Source organism: Xenopus tropicalis, chromosome 4 (genome assembly GCF_000004195.4).
Source record: "Xenopus tropicalis strain Nigerian chromosome 4, UCB_Xtro_10.0, whole genome shotgun sequence".
Taxonomy (NCBI): domain Eukaryota; kingdom Metazoa; phylum Chordata; class Amphibia; order Anura; family Pipidae; genus Xenopus; species Xenopus tropicalis.
In genome coordinates, this window is record NC_030680.2 from 59,309,042 (window position 1) to 59,324,213 (window position 15,172).

Sequence of the window (15,172 nt, forward strand, 5' to 3'; positions counted from 1 at the left end):
CAGCTGTGAGGCATGCTCAAAAAATGTGAATGAAAAAAGAGTTGAAGGGAAGAAAGATGATACAACACCTCTTGTGCAGATGTGGCTGCCTGGGGGATGTATATAAAGTATTCCCCATCGGCTGATTTACATGACATTTTCAGTTTCTAACCTTTTTATATAGTTTCGTATTGTAAAAAAGAATCACATGTTTTTGCTTGTTTTTATACATAGGTGTTGTTACCAGTTACTGAAGTCAGAAGCACAGATACCAACTAACCACATGCAATGAGGGCAGGTATGGGGTCACTAATGTGCAAACTTGTTATGCAGAAATGGTGATTTAGCTTATTGAAAAATCTCTTTCCCAGGTCAAACCCAAGTCGCAAGCGTTTAAAATAATAGATCCCATTTTAAAGATGGTGCTCCACTTTAATATGCTAATTGTCTATTTTCCATAATAATTATACTGGCAAGTCCGGGGTTAATATGCCTGTTTTCAATTTTATTTAGTGATTATACTGGCATGTCTGGGGTTAATATGCAATTTATGCATTTTCTGTAGTAATTATACTAAAGAAATCTGCAAGAAGTATGTGATGTGCCTAGTACCAGGACAAAACCTTAATGCGCCCTAAATACCTATACATAGTCATATGCCTTAAAACACTGCAGGACACAGAAAATGTTACATTTGATCTTTTCTAAAACAAAACAAACACTGTATACCCTCCCTATTAAGTTTTTTTCAAAGTCCGTAGATACATTTTTGTGTATAGTGCCCCTTTTTTGTGATGTATATAGTAACAGTGTGGACGTTTAGCCATACTGCTAATGGTTATTTATGGAAAGAGCATGACAGAGAGGAAAATATCCACACACCTACATCAGGAATTCATGTGATACTATGACGTTGCACTTATCACATGAAGCAACACCCTGCTCTGATGTAGGTAAGGTTATTCTTCCCACATGCTTAATTGTAGCTGATATTCTGGTGATTTGCCACAGTTCCCTATACAGCCAGTCAGACTGCTTTGTGGCCTGGCAAGTATTTTATCCTGAAATCTTTCTCTTTGGTCCACTGTCAGAGTCTGTACGGAGGAAGCTTGGGTAAAATATAATCTGTGTTATTCATTTCCAGACTGCCTATTACTATTCACAGAGCTAAAATGGAACTAATACATATTTTTCAGGATTAAGGATAGGATCATTTAATATGATTACACTGTTATAGGGATTTAGATCCACTGGAAGTTAAGCTGTTTTTAAACCACAGTTCCCAGCATCCACAAACAGACAAAACGCGTCATTTATTAGTATGGTGCAAATGCTAGAGCAATTAGGGGAGCAAAAGCACCCTCCTAAATGCTTAGTCAAAAACAGGTTTGGATTGGGGTATCTGGGGCTCACCAGGGCTATGCCATCAAGCCCACCCCCCTTCCTCCAACTTTGCAGCTGTGATAGTCTAAGTGGGGGCAGGGAAGCATGCGCAGCATCCATGAGGAGTGGGACCCACTGGGTTCTTTTCTGGTGTCCCACCAGCCCAGTCCAACCCTGTTTAAAAAGCATTTGCTTTGGGGTCTGGCTACAACCTGCTCCTAGCATCGGACTGGCCCACTTGCTCTACTTGCCCTTTAGCAAACAACACTCTGCACTGTTGAGAATTCTTTCTTCTCACTTCTACACTATTGTTTCTTGTTCTTGGTTTTGTTGGAGTACAGCTTCCAGAGTTTTTTTCAGAAGCATCTATCATACCTCCCAACATTTTGAAAATGGAAAGAGGGACAAAAAGCAATGTCACAAGCAGCGCGGCTAAATTTCTTTTTTGCAACCACACCCCCTAAATACCACTCCCATTTGACTAAATTTGGCAGTTTATTTAAAGTTTGAACACATTTCTGGGGGTTGTGGGGTCTTGTTTTATGTGTTATTACAGTTTTGTTAAAAAAGCTGAAATTGCCTTTTAAGCTGCAAGTCTCAGTTCCCCCAAGAGACCTGTTTAGCTTATTAGTTACAATCTCAGTAAAGGTGTAGCTTGTTAACTTTCTGGGCTCTCTGCCAAAAGCCCACTTATTTAATTAAATGTGAGAAACAACGTATGTAAGTGCAGCTGAAGCTTGTTTAACTTTCTGGGCTCTCTGCCAAAAGCTACTTTTGATTAAATTTGTATTTATTTTTAGCATTTAGTGCAGGAGATCAAAGGGAAATGAGGGACTTTTCAGTAAGAATTGGGGGTTGAGCTGTCAAAAGAGGGACTGTCCCATGAAAATCGGGACAGTTGGGAGCTATGATCTATAAAGCTAAGGTTAGAAAAGACTGCAGTCTGCAGTGTGCTATTTCCATAGTTTCATTGTAGTATAAATTATATCATTTATGTAATTAACAGCAGTACAGCCATCTAAAGTACAGGATTTAAGAATCTTCACAGACAAATAATAAAAATATTATTTTGTGTTTCTCAATAAGTCATCGTAGTGCCAAATGACTTATTTATACAGACCCAAGAGAGCCAAATAGCTTACTGAAGTTGGCTCAGGATCGCAAAAAGGCCCTTCCATGCTTATACTGGGCAGGACTCCCTTCCTGTTTCTCTATAATAAACATAAGCAAACCAATCCGCCCGCCTTCACAAACCTTTCTTTCTTGTCAGCTGACCAAATACACGTCACATACAAGTTTTTCTTGTTTCAGGTAAACACCCTTTTGTCTCTGATTTCTGGGTTAGATGTTAGATTCAGTGCTGGGAGTTTCACAAGGAAACAGAAATCCAGAGAGATTCACTAGGAAGTCAGGAATCCGGTAAGGTAAGCCAACTCAAAACTGATACATTTTAACAGTATAGTAGTATACTATTAAAGGGGTAGTTCACCATTACTTTTAGTATGTTTTGGAACAGCCAATTCTTAGCAACTTATTGGTCTTTATTTTAATACATTTTGAATTGTTTACGTTTCTCTTCTAACTCTGGTCTTTCTGTTCAGGCCCTCTCCTATTCATCTTTCATCTTCTCATTCATAATACAGAATGGTTGCTAGGGTAACTTGTACCATAGCAACCAGATAGCTGCTGAATATTTCAAATGTAAGCACTGCTGCACAAAAAGCTAAATAATGAAAAAAACACAAATAATAAAAACTTAAGACCAATTGCAAATTGCCTCAGGATAGCATTCTTTTTTTCCATACTAAAAATTTAAAGGTGAACAACCCCTCTGATAATCTGATTATCAGTGAACACTGGTCATAGTCTGAAATGGGCACATTTGGTGTGAAAGCACAAAAGCAATAATTTTGAATCCATCTTTTAATAGGAGCTAACCAAATGACTCTCCACAACCAACAACTGATGGGTTTTTTTGATACTTGGATCCAAATTATGCAACATGTACAGTCATTTAGCACAATTAAAAAACATAAAGTATACCACTATGTAATTGTAGAAAATCATTACATTACAGTAAAATGCAGATCAGTGAAGAAAACATATTGTGATTTTTATCTACAATAAATATCCATTAAATGCTAATGAACATAGTGTTATTTTTTTATGTGCAGGAAGGTCCGCCATGTTGGGTTCGGGGTTTAAGGCAGAGAGACTTCGTGTTAATCTTAGACTTGCCATTAACCGACTCAAGCTGCTGGAGAAGAAAAAAAGTAAGTTCATGGGGTGGATGGGGTGCATCAAATGTGTTACTCACAATAACCAGCCCAAGAGGGCCCGGTTTCTTTCTGATGGTGGTCCCAAGGACCCCACAATACTCATGGCTGTGCAGTATCCCAACTTCTGGCTGCAACCTTAAGTTTTAGTTCTGAACTATACATCTTTTATTCTGGTTATATTGTCAACATTTTAATCAGAGGCCAAACTTCTTGTCCCCTTACCTGTGCCAGCCCTGTAAAAATGTTTGGGAACACAATTATAGATGTGGAAACCAGCAGTGTTTCGATATCTTGTGTAAATTGTGTCAGTAATTTAGTAAAAAATGCAATGTTTTGGGTCTTACACCAAACCTTGAGCCTTCAAAATCCTTCCCACCATATAATGGAGGGCAAAGAAAAGAAAAGCTTTTTTTAAATTGGTGGATTATGGAGATCAGAGATTACAAGGTAAATTGTGGGGTGGCAATCATAGGTCTGCTGAATGAGGCCTGTGCAGTAATTTACACTGTGCTGGATGGCAACATGTGACTCCCACCGGACGTCACTGAATGTCAGTGGTAAAAGAGCCAGTTTACTAATCAGGACTGTCCAAATTAAGGTTCACAGGCTGGATGTGGCACTCCAAGCTTGACCAAAGGATCCTCCGACTTTGTTTAATCAGTATCCATTCCACAAACCAGTGAAATATCAGATTATAAAGTGACTACACGGAAAAGCTGTGCAACATTTAATTAGATGAAGGAGTTTAGCATACTGATAGTGGATACAATGGGAGTAGTTTCTGTATTGCTTAATTAGCATAACCATAGCTATGTTGCAAGTCCATAGTCAATATGGTATCATTAGGATTAGCATGCCAGCTATATGTATACAAACAACAGTTTCTGTACAGCCTTATACACAGGTAAAAATGCCTGTGTGTAAGAGCTGAAAATATGTTCATATTACTAATGGCATGCCAAGTGGTTGATTAGTGGAGCAATTATTATTAACCATTTAACCCATTTAAGTTCTCACTTAAATAGGATAGGGATCAAGAACAAAAAAAAGATTAAATTGTTGAAAAAAAACAAATAAACATTTTATTTGCACTGTTGGTAGAAGGCCCTTAGGATTGGCTATGCCCTCACCTTAAACATGATTCTGGGGAAGGCTGCTGCTCTTCCCTCCAGGTTGATGCAACTATATTGTTGTGTTTTTGGTATACCGTTTTTTCTAAAAAAAACAATCCTGTTTTTCAATTTAAGATTTGTGAGTTCCATAATTAATTCAGTGCCTGGTGATTTATACATGTAAGTTGGATGTTATGTGAAATTATTTAATAAAGCTGCAGGTGAATTTCCTTCATCAAGGTCATATGTCTTAATTTATGGAAACTACTGGCTGCAGCTTGGAGACCAGGGTTTGGTGGCCTTGGCTTCTAAGTAAGGTCTAGAAAAAACAACATAAACATTTAGCCTGTTCAGTATGATTCCCACGGACAGGCCAATATTATGGTAAAGTGTCAGTTGAAAATATTGGTCAAAGCTACATAGGTAGTGCATGTAAATTCTGTCTCTGCAGCTGAGATGGCACTGAAGGCCAGAAAGGAGATTGCCGACTACTTGTCTTGTCGAAAGGATGAGCGAGCACGGATTCGAGTTGAGCATATTATTAGAGAAGATTACCTTGTAGAGGCCATGGAGATCTTGGAATTGTATTGTGATTTGTTACTGGCACGTTTTGGCTTAATTCAGTCAATGAGGTAAGACTGTATTGCAAATGGTATTTTTATGGAGAGATATTACTTACCACAAAGAACATGTTGTCCATTTTTCATCTTAAAAAAGGTTTTTTGTTATATATCACTAATGTTCCCACCAGCCCCTCTCTCTTTCTTGTAACCTTAATGCCAGTCTCAAGGACTCAGGATTTATTATTGCCCCAGAAGCAAGTGCAAAAGAATCTTTTTGTGCTCATTTTGATGAGTGTGAAAATAAAATTTCACACTCATCTTTATGCCACAAAAATGTGGCATAAAGACTAGGGGCAAAGAGAAGAAAAATGGGCATGGTTTGAGCCTTGGCTATCATAAAAATGTACTCCCTCTTGCAGTGTGCAATTATGCTGTTTCTTTTGTAAGGGATTGCAGACTAAATAAGAGGTTAAAATAGGAAATAGCAGAAAGTGGATAATCATTGGATGCAGGGTCACAATTTTAATACTACACTAGCACACATTTATATAGTGTCAACAAATTACACGGTGTTTCATAATAATAGTTTATCAAACCACACACAATTAGGGGAAACACGCCTCTGATTTGTATTTTAATACTTTGATAGAATTTGCTTAAAATCTTGAAGTAATTTCTCTCCCTCTCATGCAGGGAACTGGACCCTGGTTTGGCTGAAGCTGTTTCAACGCTGATCTGGGCTGCACCGCGCCTCCAGTCAGAAGTCTCTGAATTAAAGATAGTGAGTTGCCCAAATACTGTATACTGAAGTCAGACAAATTCTTCATTGGCTAAAAACACCACAGTCATGCACTATGGAGTAGCAAATAAATTTGGTGGTTCTGACTTCTTAATATGCATTAATCCATCTTTATATAACTGGGAATTATTATACTGAGGTTGAAAAGTATTTTTTTTCTTGTGCTGTCATAGGTCTGATATTCTGGGTACAAGTTATGCTTGTCCTGCAATAAATAAATGGTAACATATTACTCACAGCCTTACTTTGAAACAGGGGGGTGCCTAACATTTTGTATTCCCCAGTGATTTTAACTTTCCTTCTTCTTTAAGTAAAACTGGAATGGAATATGTGTGCTCCTAATATCATACAGTTCTGTGTCTCGCCATGTTACTGTGGGCACAGACTGTCGTTAGTATGTATTTGCTTTGCTGATTCTAGCATAATACTAAATGCTATGTTGGCATTCATTTGAGAGGCTTTCATTTGGTTAAAAAACTATTGCTATAAATCAAAGCTTGAGAAATATTTATTTCTGTTTTATTTGAATCAACATTATTTGACACTAAGCATATTTCTACAGGTGGCCAGTCAGCTGTGTCATAAATACAGCAAGGAGTACGGTAATCTGTGTCGTACAAATCAGATTGGAACAGTCAGTGACAAGGTAAGTCAGCTACTTATAAATTTACCTCATTATAACCAGGAACTGGTTAAAAATTGGTACTGCAGCAACAATAATAAACAAGGTAAAGACAAGATAAATACAAGGCTGCCCTGTTGCCGCAAGCAAAGCACACTGCACATGCAATCTGTGTTCTGCAGAGCAGAACACTGTACATGATTTAAGTGCAATCTTAAATTAACTAAGAGGTGCGCTTTTACACACATGGGAAGTTATAAATGACCCCTAAAGACTCAAGAATCAACTGAGCCCAAAAACATTTTTATTTTAGTAAAGCAATACAATGACAAAATCCCATACTCCTCTAGGGTTTATTGTTGAAAATAGCAGGATTTCATTTGAGAATATACAGGTGATAAAACAAATTTCATTGTCTCCTCAAAGCTAATGAATAAACTAGGTACTGCTGCACCTCCTAAAATCCTGGTGGAGAAATATCTTATTGAGATTGCAAAGAATTACAAGGTCCCATATGAGCCAGATGCAGTAATTATGGTGAGTATCCCCAGAAATCCAAAGTATGTAACTATATGTAGCTATATTGCAAGTTAGGAAGTATCATGTACATTAAGCAATTCTGATACATATATAAAGAAAATGACGGCCTATCATATAGAGTTGCTTACAGTCTCCTGTTACTGAAAATCTTTTTGGTATACTCACAAATTGTCAACCCAAACACAGTGTTAAAATTGCAGAAAATGCAAAATGCCTCAATTCACCATTTTTTGCAAATTGCACCCTGTGTTCAGGTGTTGCACAAATATCTAGAGGTCTCTGTGCTCCAAAACAGAGTTCAGGGACCTGCAGAATGTGTCTTAAATGGAATGATGGCTGTGTTAGGCAGTGCTCCATTCAATGGAATGTCTACAAACAGCTCAGATATGTTTTTAAGTACTTTTTTTTACTTTTAAATAATACCAAGTATGGGGCAGACTTTGACTGTTGTACATGAATTTCTTTTCAGGGTGAGGCTCCCACATTTTCGGAGGTTGACCCCAGTATTATCGGGTTTGTTAATGATGATAAGAAGGGAGGTCCTGGCAATGGAGGAGGGTTTGGAGGAGGAGACTTCAGAATTAATCAAGTTTACCCAAATCCAAATGATCCAGTAAGTCTTCTAATGAACAGTCAAATCCCATTCTCAAGTGGACGGAAGCAGAATAAAGACATAATAGGGAATGAGCATAGAGGGCTTTGTGAAGTTTCAATATATGTGTGTAGAACAAGAAATCTAAACAGGTTTTTGGCATCCCTAAAATATTTTCCTGTGGGCTTAGTGTCATCAAATTTAGGGCTGTCAAACTGGATGACTCTCAGCTGGATATGGTTCCAACCTTTGCGGTTAGTTCACTACATGGCAAGTCTTGGACCAAACTGCTCTAATTACACAACATAAGGAAACCCAAAAGGAATATACTCTCTATGTGACTTTTTTCATTCCCTGTCCTATGAAGATTTACTATTACTATGATAGAATACTTCTCATAAGTCCTGCAATTGAAACTGCTGAACTGCTGGGCTTGCTTTCTCAGCAGCTCCTTGGGTCCATACAGATTCTGTGGAGAATGCATATACATAGAGTATAGATGATCCAAAAAATACGGTATCATGTGCAGACCAGATACAGTATTCTATTATACTTAAGTTACTGCTTAAGTAAAATAAATATTATATATATATATATACACAGATAGATATGGGAAAATAATACATTTTTATGGCTTCCTGGCCAGCTAAACTTAAAACAACATATTGGACAGGCTATAGTACTAAGAAGCCCAACTTGATTTGTGAAAAGTCAAGTTAACGGAACAGATAGATGGGTCAGACAATAAGGTTTCTGAAATAAAACCTTGAAAACAGAGGAAGAGTTCAAAGATGCATACTATATTAAAGGGGTTGGGTAACCTTTAAGTTAACTTTTAGTATGTTATAGAATGGTCTATTCTAAGCAACTTTTCAATTGGTCTTCATTATTCGTTATAGTCTTTGAATTATTTGCCTTCTTCTTCTAACTCTTTGCAGTTTTCAAATGGGGTTACTGACCCCGGCAGCCAGAAAACTATTGCTCTGTGAGGCTACAATTTTATTGTTGTTGTTATTTTTCATTATTTATTTTTCTATTCCGGTCCTTTTTTATTTATCTCTCTCTCATTTAAACCACTCCCTAGTGGCTAAGGTGCTAAGGAAATTTGCAATCAGATAGCTGCTGAAACTCCAAACTGGAGAGCTGCTAAACAAATATTGAAATACCTAAAAAACTACAAATAATGAAAAATAAAGACCAATTGCAAATTGTCTCAGAATAGCACTCCCACATCATGCTAAAATGTAACCCAAAGGTAAACAACTTCTTTAAGAGAGAGAAAATTAAAGATATAACAAGCGTGATAAATTTGGTGTTAATAACATAATATTGTATTCTTTCAACTCTATAGAAATCCTTTCCTGATCCTTCTGTAGGGATATATGAGCCTTGTGCTTTTCTACAACCACCACCAAGGGGAAAAATGATTCCGCATGTTCCAGATATTCCTCCATCCTCTAACATGGTAGGCCATTTCTTATTGTACATTTCAAGTTCTCTTGCTTCTTGGGATGTTGTCAGGATGTTTTATTGTGGGAAATCTCTTTTGTTTTAAAGATGAACAACAAAGGTGGAGACTCAGGGGCTAGTCCTGCAATGAATTCTGGTGAGTACTAAAGAACAGTAAATTTTACTGTAGATGAAGTATTGGATGTGTCTTGTAAATGCACATTAGCACTGAAAGCAAAATAAAAAAAAAAAGGCCCAAACCTATACCTGTACCTGTGACTATATACAAATACAGCAAAATCAGTCCAAAGCAGATCAAGCAAATATTTTCAGAAACAAGGTACAAGACAAAGATATATAGGCACTATTATACTATATAATACAAGGGGTTGCTGAGGTACCACATGTACAGAGGGACAGCGGGTGTTGTGATTGATATATGATTTCAGAGTGTGTTTGTGTGCATTTTGCACCTAGTGATATCTATACAACAGTAAGCATATTGTCTATTGCAGGTCAAGGAGAAAACGTGCCAGGAAAGTATAACAATTTGCCACTACCTAAACTGCCATCTGTACCTAGCAGTCCGGCTCACGGTTCCCCACCTTCTGACCCATCACCATATGAAGACATTGATTTTGAGGATCTGTCAAAAAGGCTGGATAATCTGAAAAAGAAGACCTAAAGGATCTGTTGTGATCTCTTGTTATAGAGCAGATATTCTCATTGTAAATATTTAAACCAGGAACTTTCTTTTGCACTGGTCATTTGGATACCCATAGCATGATATCAACATTCAAAAAAAGGAAGTCAGACTTTGTGCATTCATTTGTAGGTTTTTCTTCCAATTTGTCTCATACCCCTTCCCTTTAAGACTGCAAGATCTGTTGGGCAGGGCCCTTTTTAACTCTTGTATTGGTTGTTTTTGTATGTTCTCTTGTATGTCTAATGTATATACCCATTTATTGAACAATGCTGCATAATATGTTGGCACTTTATAAATATGTGATTATAATAAGTTCCCCTTGTTATGCGGCAATAAAAATACATAATATGGTATGTGTGTTATCAGCCTTAACATACAAACACCAAATGGGGCATATCTGGAAAAAAATAAAATTATTCAATTGGCTTTCAATCTGAACACTGTAAATGCAGTAAAATGACTGCAGTCATTTCTATGATACAACGTGTATATTTTCAGATAGCATTAGCATCATCAATAATATCACAAAGAAATGAAATATAAACCTACTGAAACAGTGGTAAACTCCAGTTTTGCATCACTGAAACAAATGTGATTATAAGCATGACCTTTATTTAGAAGCCAAGAATCACAGAACATAGTCAGGTAATATATATAAAACACATCTTTTAAAAACATATTAGTTGTATCAGATTGTTATATAATGTCCAACCAAGGCTACATAACATTTTAACCTTTACTGCAGGAAGAAATTAAAAGTGGGGAACAGGGAGAGAAGATAAGAGGTCACTATTTCTGTACAAATATATACTAAACATATAGTCTATACACAATTAATTACCTTTCACATGGGTTTATCATTTGTTCTCCTTATACTTAACCAATATAGGTTATACTTAACCTATAATAATCTGAGTTTATCAGGTGACTTCAATTAGGGCTACTTTGTTGCATTATTATACTGCAAATCTCTAAAAAGACCTCTCACAAGATTTGGATTTCCTCTTTATGGTTTTCTAAATCCAAGCATAATATATTCAGCTTTATAATGATTTTTACGTAAATTGTAAATGTAATTACTAATGAATTCAGTATTTGCCTGGCCTTTGCTATTCCCTGCACTATTGTGCCACAGTAGCCAACTCTCTTCCAGCCAAGCTTCCCGCTATGCCTGTTAATCACCAAACTGGGGAAATAAAGACTTGACTGAAGGGTTGCTGGCCATTGGAAAAAATTTTCTTTGTTGCACATGTCAGAAACACCCATTCATGAACATCTAAGGACAAAAGCAATTACATTTACATTTTAGAGCATTAAAAATCTGTCTGCTGTGCAAGTCTGATTTCCACTGGAGCAAAGGCAGTAAGCATGCGCAATAGACACCTCTTCACAGTCAAAGAGAGAAGGAGACACTAGAAGAGGTTTAAGGAAGAACCTGGATAAAAATATATATTACTAAAAATAATAACAAAATATAGCCAGATATTCAATCTGTTCTGCGGTTGCTGGGTGTGGCTGACGTTTGCATTTCAGATTATAAAGATACAGAACAGGAAGGCGAATAATAAAAAAATGACAAGAAATAGAAAAAGAAGACCATTTGCTCACCATTGTTAGTGTTAGGATTGTTTAGTGGCTATGAGCACTAAGTGCAAATTGCTAAACACATGGTGCTTTGTGACTGTTTTTGCACCTTGTTCCATGTAAAAATGCCTGTATATGGTTAAGTGGGTTTAGAGTGGGTCAGGTTCTCTGGGTGTCTAAGAGGCCCAGTTTGACACACTATGAAGGACTCCATATGGATGCGAATTTAGTGTATCGTGTTGGCTAAATATTCTGGACAACAGACACTGAGAAGGAGCATATGTGGAGGAAGCCAGGATGTGATCAGCTTCTACTGTACATAATCCTGCATGAAATCAGAAGCAGGGAGCCAGAAACTATGTATATACCGTATATAATACACAAGGGCCATGAATGTCCTCTAAATTATGCTGTAAGTGGTGCTTAGTGATTTCATCAGTTAAAATAATTGGTGTTAAGTCATATAATTTGTCATTTGTCTCTGTGTTTTACAATTAATAAAGTACCCCTGTTGAAAAATCTGAGGATATTAAAAGTCAGCTATGACCCTAGTCCAAAAATATGCATACTGGAAAATACAGAATTGCCTGGGAGCTTAGAAAAACCAGATATTATGGTCCCCAATAATGATGACCGAATCTGTCCTGTTTCGCTTTGCCTAAAAATTCACAAAATGTGTTTGTCGCACAAATTTTTGTCGCCTGCGTCCATTTTGACGTGACGGCACCGAATTTTCGTGGAAATTCACTCATCACTAGTCCCCAACACAATTCAGCACCTTTCAGGCACTTGCCTATTACTAACATTAGCATCAAGCAGCAGTTTTATTGGTCAGGTTGCAACTCTAGTCATACTACTGATTTAGAATTTTTAAAAAAATCCTGCAGCTCTGCTATCTCACCGGAATAGACATGAACTAATGTCCATATGACCAGAAGTATGACCAGAAGGGAAAATGGATGCTGCAGCTGAAATTGCAAAACACATAGGGGCACATTTATCAAAAACCGAATTTTGGACACAAAAATTTTGGATCGCATCGTGGTCGTACGAATATATTGTGGTACGATCCGAGAGTTCCAAAATTTGTTTATCAAATTTTCTGACTTTGATCCTTCTGTGCATGTTTTTGGAAGTCTCCCATAGGACTCAATGGCACTCTGCAGCTCCATCCTGGCCAAAGGAAAGTCACCATCAAAAACTTTTGTTGCGACAAATACGATTTTGTAGCACAAATTGTTGCAAAGTACAAAAAAGTTGCGCAAATTAACGAAAATTTAGTAGAAAAAATGCACAGTTCTAAAAGCCAGAAAAAAAAACTTTGCCTATTTTGGATGTTGGCAACTTTAGTATAACAACAGCTGAAAAGCTAATGGTTCAACACTATTATCCTTTAAAAAGTAAAAAAATATAGTCTGTTTCTTTTCCTCTTTGAAGAGCATCCACATAATGCTTCAGTCCATGTCATAAGGATGCTGTACAAGTCTGTTGGTACTGCAGCCATTGATAATATCCTGTCTTTCCAAACCTCGATGTCTGTGGAGTTGCCTGTTCTCTAGTCATAGAACTAGTAATTATTTATACCCAGCCACTGGGATCCACTTCAAGTAGAAATTTATAACAGTCCTCCTGTCACCAAGAGAGCAGGAAGACTTTCAACAAGATATGAGTGTTCTCGTATTTGTCAGAATAATGAATATGCCTACACCCAAACAAGAAGAAAAATCATGACTGAATTCTACCAATTCTTACTATTCATGAATAAAAGAGTTAGGAAGCACTGTATTTCAACATGATGATATCACACAAGCTGTGAAACAATATGTTACTCACAATCTGAGCCTGATGGACAGTGGGTACCTTGTGCTAAAGGGTTACTATAAGCAGGATTTCCAACTGATGGGCCTGAAAGCTAAATGTTCCAGTGAGAAAAGCACTTTTTATCTTTATAACTTTGCAGCTATGGCTGCCACCATTTCGGAAAAAAAACTGGCCTTTCTATATGTTTATCTTTCTATTAATAATAGAAAGATCCCTTATATGGAAAACGCCAAGTCCCAAGCATTTGGGGTAATACATCCCAATAAACAATAAAACAGCTAAGTGTTGTATATATTTCTGCATGCATGTAACCTATATACAGGTACTTTAATGAGAGGAAAGAGTGCATCTTACTTACATTATTCCACATGTGGAGGGACTATGAATTCATTTCATAAAAAAAACATAATTTTCATAAACAAGTGCCCTGCTGCTATTGTTGCTTCCCTGCTTGCACTAGATACAATCTGTCTTAATTAACACCTAGGACAACCTGTAAAGCTATGGATTCAAATACACTTGATTGGACATAACACATCCTAGCCTGTACTAGAGGCAGGGTTTGTGCTTAAACAAGTGTTAGGTTCTTATGTCACACCAATAAGCTCATTTATCAATTTTCAGCTTTGAGAAGTTTAGTTTTTTTTTACTTTGAATAAACTTGCATTTAAAAAAAAAAAAATGTGAATGTTTGCTTATTTATAAAAAAATGAGAATATGAAAAACTTGATTGAATAAAAAAAACTTGAATACCTTGAATTTGTGAGTTTACAAACTCAAAAAAAATCTCAAAAACTTGTAAATCTCAAATTTAAAAAATGGCTACAAAAACTCACAAGCTTTTTAATAATGAATATTGAACATTTGAGTTTTGGAACCATAGTTCGAATAAAGGGAGTTTTAGCACAAAAAAATTCAAATTGTGGAAAAAATTTTAATACAAACATTGATAAATCACCCCTCAATGTTTTGGTATTGATGCCCCATGTCAGCAGTGGCAAGAATGGAACATGGGGCAGATTTCTGCACAAAAATGCCCATGGGCCAAATATGTCCTATGTCACAAAACTTAAAATACATATGAAAAGTAAAATACATATGCAGATCCATTATTATCGGTGTAGGAGCAGGACTTACAAAAAGGTGTAAGTTAAAAACTAATGAGAGTTGACCATGAGCATAAAGGTTCCAAAGACTTCATTGTATCACATAATTATCTTAATTTAAAGGAATTGTTTAGTGAAAGAAAGAAACTAGGTACATAGTCTGTGCAAAATAAAATGTATGTTTTCAATATGGTTAGTTAGCCAAATATGTAATCTATGAAGGCTGGAGTGAACTGATGTCTAACATAATAGCCAGAACTCAACTTCCTCCTTTGCAGCTCTTTAACCTGTAAAAGGTCAGAAACAAATTAGTGACTTGAGGGAATGGGAGGGGAGTGTATTTAGGTCCGGTGCAGCCCTAGGCACCAGACCTATAGTATATCTACCCCTGCCACATGTTGTGTGCATCAACGGATTTAAATTTTTTTAAACAAAGAAAAAAAGAAATTATAGACACCTACCCCCCCTCCCCCAAGACTTGTCGTCCTAGGAACAGGCCTTCGGGGGGGGGGGGGGCAAATGGGACATAACTGTTTTTTTCTGAAAATGATCTGTATGCTGAAGATCAAAAGCAAAGTTATCAGTTAGGTCCCATGTGGCCTCCCCTCAAGTTGCTAACTAAGAGGTTTGAAAAGCT

At 36.8% G+C, this 15,172-nt stretch overlaps 1 protein-coding gene across 4 annotated transcripts; it reads left to right on the forward strand.

Annotated features, from left to right (window-relative positions):
• The first annotated feature begins 201 nt into the window (after positions 1–201).
• Positions 202–11,235, forward strand: LOC100216037 (uncharacterized loc100216037). Of its 4 annotated transcripts, none has more exons than XM_031899911.1 (11): positions 202–277; positions 2,674–2,786; positions 3,537–3,635; positions 5,205–5,385; positions 6,010–6,097; positions 6,678–6,761; positions 7,164–7,274; positions 7,747–7,890; positions 9,221–9,334; positions 9,427–9,475; positions 9,834–11,235. In XM_031899911.1, exons 3-11 carry the CDS (start codon positions 3,548–3,550, stop codon positions 10,001–10,003), a joined length of 1,029 nt encoding a protein of 342 aa, XP_031755771.1. In that variant the 5' UTR covers positions 202–277; positions 2,674–2,786; positions 3,537–3,547; the 3' UTR covers positions 10,004–11,235.
• The last annotated feature ends 3,937 nt before the right edge of the window (positions 11,236–15,172 follow it).